Source organism: Equus przewalskii, chromosome 6 (assembly GCF_037783145.1).
Source record: "Equus przewalskii isolate Varuska chromosome 6, EquPr2, whole genome shotgun sequence".
Classification (NCBI taxonomy): Eukaryota; Metazoa; Chordata; class Mammalia; order Perissodactyla; family Equidae; genus Equus; species Equus przewalskii.
The window spans coordinates 2,830,632-2,844,750 of NC_091836.1; the positions used below are offsets into that span (position 1 = coordinate 2,830,632).

At 59.7% G+C, this 14,119-nt stretch overlaps 1 protein-coding gene and 1 non-coding gene across 2 annotated transcripts; both read right to left on the minus strand.

Annotated features, from left to right (window-relative positions):
* Positions 1–2,756: 2,756 nt before the first annotated feature.
* On the minus strand, positions 2,757–11,440 carry EEF2 (eukaryotic translation elongation factor 2). The gene is made up of 15 exons (XM_070624715.1): positions 11,288–11,440; positions 10,033–10,247; positions 8,928–9,109; positions 8,634–8,845; positions 8,076–8,254; positions 7,829–7,934; positions 7,221–7,334; positions 6,843–6,981; positions 6,498–6,693; positions 6,100–6,358; positions 5,597–5,704; positions 4,485–4,838; positions 4,098–4,280; positions 3,886–4,018; positions 2,757–3,431 (listed from the first exon to the last, which is right to left on the minus strand). The coding sequence occupies exons 1-15, from the start codon at positions 11,288–11,290 to the stop codon at positions 3,238–3,240; spliced, it is 2,577 nt and encodes an 858-aa protein (XP_070480816.1). The 5' UTR covers positions 11,291–11,440; the 3' UTR covers positions 2,757–3,237.
* On the minus strand, positions 8,328–8,392 carry LOC139084388 (small nucleolar RNA SNORD37). The gene has a single exon (XR_011541731.1). It is a non-coding gene; the product is annotated as a small nucleolar RNA SNORD37 (small nucleolar RNA).
* Positions 11,441–14,119: the final 2,679 nt, after the last annotated feature.

Here is a 14,119-nt window from a genome sequence, read left to right on the forward strand (position 1 = left end):
TGTGGCAACATGTGCAAGGGCTGCAAACTTGGTTTACTGCTAATATTTCCAGATAACAAATGCACGATGTTACAAAATTGAGTAGGGGGGGAAACCCATTCAAAGTGCAAGATAGACAAATGGATTTTAATGTAACAGTCATGAAAAGCTCATTGATATGGTTTCAGATACCACATTGTAATTAATCTTCAGTAAGCTAACACTTGTTGAGTTTTGGTGTTGTTTCAAAGAATGTCCACAATTATCTGAAAAAAAGTATGAAAATGCTTTCTCTTTTCCGAGTATAGGAATGAGTCAGGCTGGCTTCTCTCCAGACAGTTGAACCAAAACGATACAGCCTTTCAGATTTAATACAGAAATGGATATGACAATCCACTGTCTATTAACCCAGAGATTTCAAAGATTTGCAAAAATGCAGAACAATGCCACTCTTCTGTTTTCTGTTTTGTTTTGGAAAAGTTTTTCTTCCATAAAAATGTTACTTATGTTAAATGAGATGGGTTTATCATTTAAAAACAGTTTTTAAAATTTCTCAATTTTAATTTCTAAATATGGTAAATACCAGTCGATGTAACCCATTTAAACAAAAGCTATTTGTTTAAACAAAAGCTCGGTAATGTTTAAGAGTGTCTAGGGGTCCTGACACCAAAAAGATGAGAACTGCTGGCCTAGAACGGTCACAAAAATAATACAATTAAATCAATAAATGAAATGAACCAAATCTAGGTCGAGAGCAAAACACACACACATTTGTAACATGCCAATGCTCGGGTGTAATTACACAAGAAGCCACGGTGAAGTCATCAGATGTCAGCCCCCATAAATGGCATTGCTGGACGTGGCAGCTGTAAATGCACATTGACCCGGGGGGGCCAAATTAACAAGCCAAGGACCGCAAGCGGCACTGAGAAATTCTTGCAGTTCAACCAAACACAGTTCAGTCTTGTCTCGATTTATAGTCTCATCCCCAGCAAAATTACTTAGTATTAAGAACGCGCTGGGGCGGGCCCCGTGGCCGAGTGGTTAAGTTTGCAGACTCCGCTTCGGTGGCCCAGGGTTTTGCCGGTTCGAATCCTGGGTGTGGACATGGCACCACTCATCAGGCCATGCTGAGGCGGCGTCCCACTTGCCACATCTAGAAGGACCCACAACTAAAAATACACAACTATGTACCGGGGGACTTTGGGAAGAAAAAGGAGAAATCTTTATTTAAAAAAAAATAAAATCTTTATTAAAAAAGAATGCGCAAAACTGGGTGCAATGTATCTGTCCTGCCTCGAATGCGGAAACGGAGCAAAGACCATGAGTGGAACAGGTAACGCCAGCATGAACTCTCAGGCAGCTAAGAGCAAGCTACCGACCTACTTCTCTGTTTTGACAGATGCACAGTACCCATGCAGGATGTTAACATCTCTCCACCGTCTTTGCAACTTTCCTGTAAATATAAACTTAAAAAACTTACGTGTTTTATAAAAACTGCAAAAAACACTTGGTATATGTCAAGCAACACTCGGCCGTTAAGTTGAGATCATTGCAAAGGCAGCTTTCCATCGCCGCCCACAACATCCTGCTGTCTTCCAGGTACTCGGCAGGACCTGAAGGCGAGTGTGCAGCGAGCCCCGGCTTCAGCAATCCTGTATCCGCGTGCCGTGGGGAATCTCCTCGTGCATGCACTTAGGGACAAGGGACTAGGGCCTGGGCTCCAGTGCGGGCTCCCCCACCATCACCACCTGGGGCAGCTGGGTTCTAAGTCTGCTCACATGGCAAGCGGGTTCATGATGACCCAAGGTCGTCAGTTGGACTAGAGATGGTGCCAACGATGGGCCAACAGCGATGGGCCAGCGGCCATCGGCGGACCCTCAGCATCCACCGGCCGGCTGTGCCCAAGGGAAGAGGTGGGTCTTCAGAGCTTTCCGAGGATGAATGTAGGGGACACGAGGATGGCAACTGTCACCTGGATCTGGGTCAGACTCTGATATTAACATAATAACATTCCTCCTGTTACTTTATATTGGGCGTTTTCTCTCCTCATAAACACCCCTCTTCTAGAACTTTCTACGTGACTGGATATGCAGGCAGTTCAACTTCTGTGATCTTTCTTTACTATGAAAAATTGACTCCATTTCCCCTCGCTTTGGCTGGCAGGACGCAGCGCCAGCTACAGCCTTGATTCAGCAACTACAGTGAAATGCCGTGGATACAACAGAGCAAGGGCACCCCAGACAGTCTGGGTGCGCATGGGCCACCCACCTCGCCAGGAGCCCCACCGCTACGGCCTGTCCCCGTCTTCCTGAGGACAGACAGGAACACGCGGAGTGATGAGCTCAAGCCTCAGGTAAGGTCTGCAGCTGCTCACACGCCCACCACACTTCCCGGGGGCCGCCTTCCAAAGGAGCGCCCGCTGCGCTGGTCTGGACCGCGGTGACGGGAGGGAGGCGCTCGGGGTGAGACAGGTTCAGCCACGTGGGGCCGTCCACACCTGCACGGACCGACGGCAGCCCCACAGACTACGGACACGCACTCGCAAGGCAAAGATGCAAACTCCAGCCCTCCACACGGCAAAGGGGACAGAACTGCCGTCACAAGTCCCACTGGAGGGGCCCGGCCTGGATCGCAAGTCTCCTGGATCTCGCCTCTGGGCGCGGGTCTGACGTCTGGACTGACGCCTCAAGGTCCCAGTGAACCCTCTGTATCGCGGCGTCCCTGGTGGCCACGCATGCGGGAACGGGGATGGAGAAAGAAGTCACGTGGACGTGCACGGTCACCACCATATCAAATTTATTACTCCAATGGCACTAACACAGCTGGAGGGGCTCACGGTGACCCCGCTCAGGGTCTCCCGCCTTCTAGCTTCTGTCCAAATGGAAAGTCTACCCGCTTCTTCCTTCCCCCCGTTTCTGGGGGAAAATCCACTACGGGCCATTTCCCCAATAAACCTCTTAATGCGTTTATTTTAAATTTCTTTTTTTAAGGACATGTGAGTCTTCCTCTGAAATGGGGAAAAAAAAAAGTGTTGGGTGTCCCAACCCGCCTCCCCCACCCCCACCAGCCGAACCAGTCCCCGCTGGGAGGGCCTCTCTGCTGCGTCTGAAATCCCGAAATAAATTATCGAAGGGCCGACGTCGCGTGGGCACTGACGGTGGCACGGAGCGGCCCGCCGGGACAGTCTCGAGGTCGGTGGAGGACGGGAGGGCCGGGCGCGGGGGCTGAGAGCCGCCCGGCAGCGGGCAGGGCCGCCTACAGCTTGTCCAGGAAGTTGTCCAGGGCTGGGATGCCCTCCTTCAGGCCCTTGCGCCTGCGTGTCTCGGCCACCACCTGGCTGGGGCGGCTGGTGCTGTCGAAGGGGTCCCCGGGCAGGATCTGCCAGTGGTCAAACACGCACTGCGGGAAGGCCTGGCCGCCCGTGTTGGAGCGCAGGTCGGCGGTGAAGCCTGCGGGAGGGGCAGGCTCGGGTCACCGGGTGGCTCCCTGGTCGGGCTCCGGAGGCGGGACGTCCCCCGACTGTGCCCCTCCCAGGCTCGCTCAGAAGCCACCAAGCTCGTGCCCGGCCTCCGTCTGCCCATTCTCAGAAGCTGCAGCCACAGCGTGGCGGCCCTGGTCGCTGAGCGACACACCCACCAAGGGCCTTCCGGTCAGTGACTCCAGGGTCTACATGGACCCGGGGCCGCCGCCTCCTCCTCAACTATGGTGCCCGCCGCTTCCAGGCGGGGAAGGGCAGCAGCGGGCACACAATACCCACGGCTCCCGCCCCCATCAGGCCTGCCCTGCACCTCCCACAGGGGCCAAGCGCCGGGTCCGTCCCCCAGACCAGGCAGGAGCAGGAGGCTCTCCCGGACGCCAGCACACCACCCAGGGCCCTGAGGGCCGCAGCCGGCTGGCACCTACCGAAGGACTCGTTCACAGGCAGGTAGGCCTTCACGACAAACATGGGGGTGCCGGCCACCTGGGACTCCTCGAAGACGTGGCCCCGCTTCCTGTTCAGGACGCCGTAGATGCCACCAACCACCTGCTCCGGACACTGCGGGGCAGAGAAAGGCGGTGAGCTGCGGCTGCGGGGCGGGCGGGGGCTGCGGGGCGGGGCGGGGCGGCCTGCCCACCTGGATCTCCACCAGGTAGATGGGCTCCATGAGCCGGGGCTGCGCCGTCAGCACGCTGGCGTACAGGCAGCGCCGCGCCGTGGGGATGATCTGGCCGCCCCCGCGGTGGATGGCGTCCGCGTGCAGTGTCACATCGTGGACGTCGAAGCGCACGCCGCGCATGTTCTCCTCGCACAGCGCCCCCTGCAGAGAACAAGGCAGCGTCAGGCTCAGCCTCAGTGTCACCATCCCTCCCGCAACAGTCACCTGTGCCACCTCCTGCTCTTGGCCCACCGGGCCCTGGGTGTCTCGACCAACTCACCCTCCCTCGGGTCCCCTTCCCAGGAGGCAGGAGTCCCAGCCCCACTTCAGCAGAGCAACGGGGCCAGGAGGGCCATCCCCGCTCACCTCCTTGGTGGCCCACTGGAAGCCGGCCACCACGCTGTCCTTGATCTCGTTGAGGTACTGCACGCCCTTGGTGATGTCGGTGAGGATGTTGGGGCCGGTGCCGTCGGGCCCGAAGCACCAGATCTTGCGGGCCTCGGCCACGTCCCACTCGTACTTCTCGGCCAGGTAGCGGGCGCGCTGCTTGAGCTCCTGGCGGGAGGACACCTCGCCCTTGTCGATGTCCTCGGCCAAGCCGTCGGGGAAGGGTCGCGCCTTCATGTACAGCCGGTTGTGCTTGTTCGGCGACTTGGACAAGCAGAGCACGTTCGACTCCTCGCTCACCGTCTCGCGGTACGAGACCACCGGGTCGGATTTCTGCAACGGGGGGGCGCGAGGTCAGGCCTGCCCCGGGGAGAGCAGGTAACGAGGGCCTCTCCCCCTAAGGAGGCTCAGGCGACAGCCAGGCCGGGGGCACAGAAGGCTGTACTGGCTCGGCCGGGCACAGCCATCCCCGGGCAGCGCTCCCGCCTCCCACAGGACCGGTCAAACGGCCACCCGTCCTGCGACAGCCGACACGGTACTGACCAGAGAAAAGCAAGATGCGAAAGCAAGCACAGCCTGACTCCACGTCACCACAAAAAAGCTTTGTTATATAAAAAACACCGAATAGTTGTTAAACAGTTCAGTGAGGGGACAGCCCGGTGGCGGGTGGCACAGCAGTTAAGTGCGCACGTTCCGCTTTAGTGGCCTGGGGTTTGCCGGCTGGGATCCCAGGTGCGGACATAGCACCACTTGGTGAGCCATGCTGTGGTGGGCGTCCCACATATAAAGTAGAGGAAAGATGGGCACGGACATGAGCTGGGGGCCACTCTTCCTCAGCAAAAAGAGAAGGATTGGCAGCAGGTGTTAGACAACGGCTAATCTTCCTCAAAAAAAACAACAGTTGAGGGAAAAAAAATCTGAGGCAGTGCATAACTGCTGGTTTTCCAACAGCACCTGTGCTTATCTGGCAGGACCGGGTCGAGGGGGGTGAAGAGCTGAAGCCACTAACCGAGCGGCTCCTCGGAGCGCCCAGCCCGGCGCCTCCCTTGCCCTCTGTCCCGTGGAGAGGCCCTGGCGCGCCCGCGGCTCACCTTGATGGGAATGCAGGCGTGGTCCTCCTCCAGGTCCTTCAGACAGATCTCCAGGTGCAGCTCGCCGGCGCCCGCGATGATGTGCTCGCCCGACTCCTCAATGATGCACTGCAAGGGAGCCACGTGTCACCGCGGACGCTCCAGGAACCCGGGGGACGCCAGGGCACGGCCGGAGCACCGGCTCCCAGCTTCCCTCCGGCTGGGGAGGGGCCCTGCCCAAACAGGGTTTTCAGGGAAGGCATCAGGAGGCAGGGACAGGCCCCACATGCCGTTACTGCTGGTTCCCAGCACTAACGCCCTACAGAGGCCCAGCACACAGTCAACAGAGCTGCAGAGATCCAAGCAGCCTGCGCGCGAGCGCTGGTGGCGGTGCGCCCCCTGGATGGGCAACAGCTGTGCCCGGGCAGGTGCACTGTAAGAAGCCGCCCCATCTCCCCAGCTCAGCCACTCGGGACGTAAGCCACAGACAAAAGCCATCGCCTCCTGCCGGGGCGCCCACCCACCTGCACCATGGGGTCCGACTTGGCCAGCCGCTTCAGCCCCTCCACCAGCTTGGGCAGGTCGGCGGGGTTCTTGGCCTCCACGGCGACCCTGACGACGGGGCTGACGCTGAACTTCATCACACGCATGTTGTGGGCGTGCTCGAAGGTGGTGATGGTGCCCGTCTTCACCAGGAACTGGTCCACGCCCACCAGGCCCACGATGTTCCCGCAAGGCACGTCCTCAATGGGCTCCACGTAGCGACCCATCATGAGAATTGTCCTGGAAGAGACGCAACAGCTGTCAATACGCCAGCCCCAGAGTGCCAGATACTCACATGGCCGCAAGACAGGCCCCCTCCCTCTAAGCCTGTGGCCGTCCCTCCCGCCTGGTGGCGCTGCCAGCCCCGCCGGCCGCTCACCTCTGGATGGGCTTCAAGTACAGGTCCTCCTTCTTGCCGGGCGTGTAGTTGGGCCCCATGATCCTGACCTTCAGGCCAGTGGACACCAGCCCCGAGAAGACCCGGCCGAAGGCGTAGAACCGGCCTTTGTCGGAGGTCGGCACCATTTTGGAAATGTACATCATAAGGGGGCCTTTGGGGTCACAGCTTTTAATACCTGAGGAACAAGAGACAAAGCCCCAAGGGGGAAAGCGTGAGTGCCCGCAGTTCAACCTGCGGGAACGCTGCGCGCCGAGGCTGGGTGATGCATCACCCTCGTACAGCAGCCCAGGCCGCCCTGGGGCTCCCGCCCGGCGCCCCACGCACCCATGGCCGCCTCGTCGTCGGGGGGCCCCTCGTAGAGCAGCTCGCAGCGGTACTTCTGGGCCGTCACGGGCGACGGCAGGTGGATGGTGATCATCTGCAGCAGAGCGTCCCCGGCGGGCAGCCAGCGGCGCATCACAGCCTGCGGGGCAGACGGGGGGCTCAGGGTCACACGTCTGTCTAAGGGACGCCACCACGCAAGACCCCTTCCAGAAGGACAGAGCAAGCAGACACTGAGGTCTCCCACCCCCTGGGGGACGGGCCTGTGGCAGGTGACGCTGCCAAGAGGGCCAGGGCCCACTAGAAGGGCCGATGGAGCCCGGAGCCCCGAGGGCAGCCGTCCCACCACCCGAGGGCAGCGGGCGGGCGGCACGCACCCACCTTCAGAAGCGGCTTTCCCTCCTTGTCCTTGTCCTCACTGTCTAACTTGATGTCCAGCTTCTCGATCAGCTTTGCCGTCTCCTCTTTCTTGAAGTTCATGATCGCGTCAAACACCTACCGACCCAAGGAGAGCACAGAGTGGCTTTGTGAGCACCCTGGGACCGCCACGGGCAGCTCTGCTGAAAGGGGGCCCCGCAGGAAGCAGGGCTGCAAAGACCCTCAGCCCCACCCCACCACTGCCACCCACCTCAGGCCCGGTAGCCTCCCCACAGTGCTCAGGGACAAAAGCCCACGCGGAGCAGACAACCCCGCTCCGAACCTAGGACTCGACGTCGGGCAAGGCGTGGGTCACCCCTCCCATCGTATCCTGCCCACCCGCCCCAGCCAGGGAGGCCAGCTGCCCCACCGTGTGGCCCAGAGATCTGGACACAAGCTTGTCAGCGTCCAGCGCCCGCGGCTGGCGGCATGCAGCTCTCCCCTCTTGGCAGCCACCTGGCAGGCACGCTCCGTGCAGCCCCACTGCAGCGTGCCCGCCAGCAGGTCCTGGGGAGGTGCTGGGCCCAAAGGCAGCCCGGGGCCACCCGCTCCACCCACACGCAGTGGCCCACCTTGAAGATGGGGTCCAGGATGAGCTGGCAGAACGTCCGGGGCAGCTTCTTCCCGTCAGGGCTGTTGGCAGACTTGCTGAACTTGCCGTTGGCTGGATCAAAGTACCTGGCAGAGCAGGCCCGAGACGGGTTAGGGGGATCCGGAGGAACGAGGCTGGCCAGGAGCACCCAGGCACCCGGCGGTTCTGAGCAGGGCCCCCCACCCCGCGGGCACGCTGGAGAGCCCCGGCCGCCCCGCCGCACTCACCGGTCCCCCCAGAGCTTCTTCATCATGTCCTCCACCTTCTTGGCTCGCTCCGCAGGCCCCAGCTGGCCCTCGCCCTTGGCAGCAAACTTGGCCACATACATCTCCGCGAACTGCTTCAGGGTGAAGGCCCAGCCGTGGAGGCCGGACCCGAAGCCCACAGTGCCGAGGACGGGGTCGATCTGAGGGGACACGAGGGCTGTGAGAGGGGGCAGCAGGACAGCCCACAGCTCCACTGGCCCCAGGCGCCGCAGACCTCAGACAATGGGATTCTTCAACAGACATCAGGTCAAAGTGAAGAAATTTCAGTCATCACATAAACGGCGCCCAACCTGCCTCCCCCCGGGAGAGAAGGGGGTGCGAAAACTGATGGCCCGGCCACAGCACCATCCAGGCAGGGGACCATCCAGCCCTGCGCTCCCCTAAGAGCTCAAGCGCTGGACCAAATCATCTTCAAACATTTCAGCCCCCTTGTCACACCAGCACTCCTAGCAAAGCCACTTCCAGATCATAAGTCCGGGGGGCTGGGGCCCCCGCATGCCAGGCGGGCAGCCGACCTACCATGATGTTGCCCATGGGGCCGCTCTCGCCCTCGCCATAGGTGGAGATGATGACGTTGACGTTCTCCACGATGCGCTGGAAGGTCTGGTAGAGCTCCTCGGGCTCCAGCTGCAGCTCGAGCAGTGCGCGGTCCATCTTGTTCATCATAAGCACAGGCTTGATGCGCTCGGCGATGGCCTGCCGCAGCACCGTCTCCGTCTGCACGCACACGCCTGGGCGCAGGACAGGGCGCCGCCGTCAGCCCCGGGGAGGACGGCCCCAGGCTGCAGGGGCACGAGGGGACCCGCTGCTTACCCGACACGCAGTCTACTACCACCAAGGCCCCGTCGGTGACGCGGAGGGCGGCGGTCACCTCCGAGGAGAAGTCCACGTGGCCGGGGGAGTCGATGAGGTTGATGAGGAAGCCGGAGCCGTCCTTGCTCTGCTTGATGAAGTTCAGGTCGTTCTCAGAGAGCTCGTAGAAGAGGGAGATGGCCCTGGGTGGGGGAGCGACAGGTCGGCTGCTGGAAGCCACCCCCAGCCTGGCCCTACACTGGCCTCCCCATGCCCCCAGGGTTGGCCCGGGCTCTGCCCAAGGGGAGCCAGGACTAAGACCTTCAGCCCCTCAGGAAGGCGGAGACGCAGCAAGAAGCCAGGTGCGCAGCCGGAGCAGCCACTGCCCGCCGTCCCCTCCCCCTGCATTACTCATCCCTGGAGAAACTTCAGACTTCCCACTCGAGCCATCCCACCCAGGGGACTCTGCCTCTGCAGCGCCCTCTGCCAGGGACGCCCCCTCCCTGGGACCAGACAGAAAGCCCACGGGTCCAGCCCCCACCTGTCCCTCCCAGGCTCACACATCTGATTTCTAAGAACACCACCATAACCAGGTGAGACCCACCAACCCCAGGGACCACCTTTCACTGTTCCCTCCCCACTTTCCCCTCTCTCCAGCCCTAGCTTGAGTGACTCTGAGCAGAGGACCCAGAAAATCCCACAACTCGCCCATCGAGAGCAACTGACATTCAGTCACTTGGTTTCAGGCTCTGAACCCTCCTAACACCTGGGGCATCCTGAGCAGGGCCGATGTCCAGCACCTTTAAAGGTCAGTGGCCCCTCCCAGACTTCTCCAGACCTCGTCACCAATCCCTTGGCCCCAGGAAGAGGGAACCACCTGGCAGAACCTCCAAGGCCCCGCCCCCAAGACCTGTCACCGTGCCCCCACCAGTCACAGCTTCCCACTCCCCTCGGGCTGAACTCCATCCTCCTGAGAGGCTTCAACACCAACCCCGAGGCATGTGACTCAGCGCAAGAGGCTGCCTAGGAAAGGATGTCACCTGCCTCTCCCCACACCCAGGGCCGCTCCAGCCTCCCGCAGGCGCCCCCCCCCACCCCCATCCCCAGGACGCGGGGGCTCGCTCACGTCGACTTGATGGTGATGCAACGCTCCTGCTCGTCCTTCCGGGTGTCCGTGAAGCGGGTCTCGCCGGCCCGAGCGGAGGCGATGATGCCAGCCTTGCACACAAGGGAGTCCGTCAGCGTGGACTTGCCGTGGTCCACGTGGGCGATGACGGACATGTTCCGGATGTTGGCCTTCTTGTCCATGATAGCCCGGATCTGGTCGACCGTGAAGTTCACCTGCGCCGGGAGGGGGAGGGAGGAGGAGGCTCAGGCTGGGCCTGGGCGCCAGGCACCAGGCTTGGCAGGGACACCCCGATCGATGAAGGGTGCCGGGCCCACGGTTGGGAGCGGGCAGGTCCTGGGGCTGCCCCAACTCCCACCTCCAGTCCCCTCGCAGACAGCCCTTTAAAGACACCACCCACCCCATCTCTGAGACCCAGATTCCAGCTGTCACTCAGAAATGACAACCCGCAACAGCAGCTGCGGAATCTCGGTCCCCTTAGGTGGGGCACACGTATGGGGGGTCGCAGCGGCCAGTTAAACAACACGGGATGGATGAAGCCCCCCAAAGCCCCCTCCGTGTGGCCCCCAGGTTTCCCCAGACCCAAGGGCCTCCCTTAAAGTCCAAGGTCACCTCTCTGGCTAGGAGAGAAATCAGATAAGGCCACCCACCCCATGAGATCACTACAGACACCAGCCGGGTGCGGGGGAGCCTGCGCAGCCCCAACACGCCTGAGCCACCCCCGCTCCGTGGCTCCGGGGTCAGCTGTTCACGATCAGGGGCACAGAGAGACCAAGGAGCCAGTCCAAGGTTACACAGCGCTCGGAGGAGACAGGAGGCTTCGTAAGCCAGGCGCCCCTCGTTTTGCCCCTTCCCCGGCGCCCCCGGCCCTCGACACAACACGGGTCTCGAACTCCCAGCCCGCGGGTTACATAAGGCGGCCCCCAGGCTCCCCGCTCCCTCCGCGGCGCCGCCATTACGGCGTCTGCCACATCATCACCGCCTACCCTCCCCGCCTGCGCCACCGCTCCAGCCGGGCCCGGGGTCCCGCGAGGCGGCGGCGCCCCCAGAAGCGGACAAGAGGCTCGGCAGGCAGCGCGACGCGCAGACATGGCGGCGGCCACCGCTTCCCCAGCCCCGGGCCCGCCGGCCCCCGCCGCCGCCGCCATGTCTCCTCCCAAGCCCGGCGGCCCCCCAGCGTTCCGAGCCTGGCAGCGCCGACGCCCGGGGAGGCCCCGCCGCCGCTCCAGGCCGCCAGCCGGACGGCGTCGCTCACCATGGTGGCGGATGGCGGTGGATTCTCCCAGACAGATCCGAGCGAAAACGAGCCGCGCCGAGGATGGCGGCGACGACGGCGGAAGAGACCGCTGACGTCAACACCCCGCCTTTTATAGGCCGACGCCGGTTGGGCGGATCCTCTGACTGCGCTGCGGGGGGCGGGGCGAAGCGACGCCGCGCGCAGGCGCAGAGACGCGCTCCTCCGGTTAACCCCTTAGGCGCCGGCGCGGCTGCTCTAGGATCGGCTTTCCCCGGCTGGGTTTGCCCCGGGCGGTGGTCCGCCCACCCCGAGCTGATCACACACCTCGGGGGCACAAAGCGACGAGCGCCGTTTTAACTGAGCATATTCATCATAGCAACTAGATTACCTTTCCATTTGCCCAGCACTTCTATTAGAAGCACATTACTATGTCAATAAGGTTTGTGGGTTATCCCAATTACCTGGTTTTTTGACATTGTCATGGAAGATGATGCTTCACCACTTTACGTGTCTTCACACTAGTTGCTCAGAGTTGTCTGCCTCAGTTTCCTTGTCTGCACAAGGGGGGTAAATCAGGGCCACCTCATTCTTTGGGGGGGGGGGGGAGAGTGAAATTAACTAAATACACGTAAAGAGATTTGCGCCGCGCCTGACACGGTTCTCAATACACGTCAGCTATTTTAATTAGTTATCACTGCTGTTAATTTATTTCCTTTATTCATTTATTTCATCTATTTATAAATGAATTTATTCATTTATTTCAGGGGCTGCTTTGCCGGGTCTCAGGCACGGGGCTGAGCGCTTCTTTCCGTGCGCAATCTCTTTATTCATTTCCTCTCCAGGGGGAGGCGCAGGAGGCCTATTTTGCATTTGTGTCCTAATCTGACCCTAAGAAACAGTTGTACTTCCGATCTTTGGCTCGAGGGAACGAATTGGCATTCAATTCAATAACCTTTTTCTTTAGAAAGAGCCCAGCTACCATGCCTGGTCCAGAAGTATTTCTTGCATCCATGAGATTCTCATGAGCGCAAATCAACGCCCTTCGGTAAATCTTTCCTCTAAACTCACTCTTGTCAAAAGGAAAGAGTTTGCAGGGCTCTTCCTGCGCCGGGAGCAGCGGAAATGCGCCTCTGCAGAAAGCGATGCAAATTTGCGTCTGGACTCTAAAATCAGCGTGTGCGCTCCTCCCTCCCGCAAATGCTTTCGCATTTTGCTTTCTAAGGCGCTGTCCCAGCCCTGATCTCATTTGATCAGAGATTGCTATCACCATCCCGCGTTTAACCCAGGGGGAAACTGAGGCAGATAGGCGCTGCCCAATAAGCATCTACGAGATGATCGAGGCTCAGAATGGCAGAGGGAGTGGCAGGCATCAGATGTCGATTCCCCGGGGCTCCATCAGGCGTCTTTAAACACCTACACCTGTATTCGTGACAAGTTTTATGTTAATCCAGCTCGTTGGAGGACGCGTTTTCAGCCGATGGGTATCCCGTTTCCCATTTTTAACAATGTTTTCAATCAAAAAAAAAAACTCTCTTGAAATCTTTACATGCGCTGAGCACCCACTGTGTGCTGGGCTGCGTGGGAGGCACTCCGCAGCACTTTGCAAACGGGGCATCTCAGAGAAGAAAAGCAAAGGGAGGTTGAATTCGCTCTCAAGTGAACAGAGTGCTTATTGAAAAAAATTTAGTGTAAGTTGAAGAAGGAGGGGAGAGTTTAAGGGGAATTAGAGAGATCGAAGTCTTTTTTCCCCCATCGTTACCCTGCGTGGGGAGGTGTTTCGGCCCCAGGGCTGTAGAGATGGGGCCATATATTGGCAAGGGACCTCTCCCCACCGCGATCCCCAGCCTCATGTTGAGCAGCAGCTTGGGGAGTGGGGAGCCGGGGCTCAGCAGAGACCTACAGCAGCCACAGCCAGCTCCAAGGTCTGCAGCAATAAATACAGGCGGGGCAGAGCGCGGGGAGGAGCCCGGAGAAAGGAGCCACCTCTGCAGGGAGGCTCCGCTGCGCATGCGCCCCTCGCGGCGCGAGCCGGGCGTGGAACCCGCGGCAGCGGCCCCTGCTGGCCAGCGCCCGCCACTGCACGCCCGTTGCATGTGCCTTTGGATGCTTGTTAGCTACCAGCCACCGCCCTTTAATCAATGAATGCCCTTAATCCTCCCGCCGCCCTGGGCTTTGGGTGAGCTCGTTTAAGCTGGAGGAAATTGAGGCTCAGAGATGTTAAGATTTGCCCAAGGTCACACAGCTCATTAGAGTGCACTCGAAAAGGCATGGTTTAGCGGTAGGACAACGGAATATTATGCAGCCCTGAAAAGGAAGGAGATCCTGATGCCTGCTCCAACGTGGATGGACCTGGAGGACGTGATGCTTAGTGACATGAGCCAGACACAGAAGGACACACACTGTGTGTTCCACTCACAGGAGGTCCCCAGAGGAGCCACATCCACAGAGACAGAAAGTGGATGGGGGGCCAGGGGCTGGGGGAGGGGTGAGGAGTCAGTGTTTCATGGGGACAGAGCTTCAGTTTGGGGAGATGGAAAGTTCTGGAGACGGATGGTGGGGATGGTTGCATAACAGTGTGAATGTGCTTCATGCTGCTGAGCTGTGCACCTAAAAATGGTTAAAATGGTAAGTTTTATGTTATGTCTGTTTTACCGCAATGTTTTAAAAGGCATGGTTTAATCAGGGCGCAACTCTGCCACACTAGTATTTCCTAGATGTTTCTCAGATTTGGTTAACCAAAGCCAGACATCCTGGGTTTAAATTCTGCTTCTGCCCCCACTGGCTGTATGGCCTTGGGCATATTACTTAACCTCTCTGTGCCTGAGATTCTGCTTGTAAAATACTGAATAA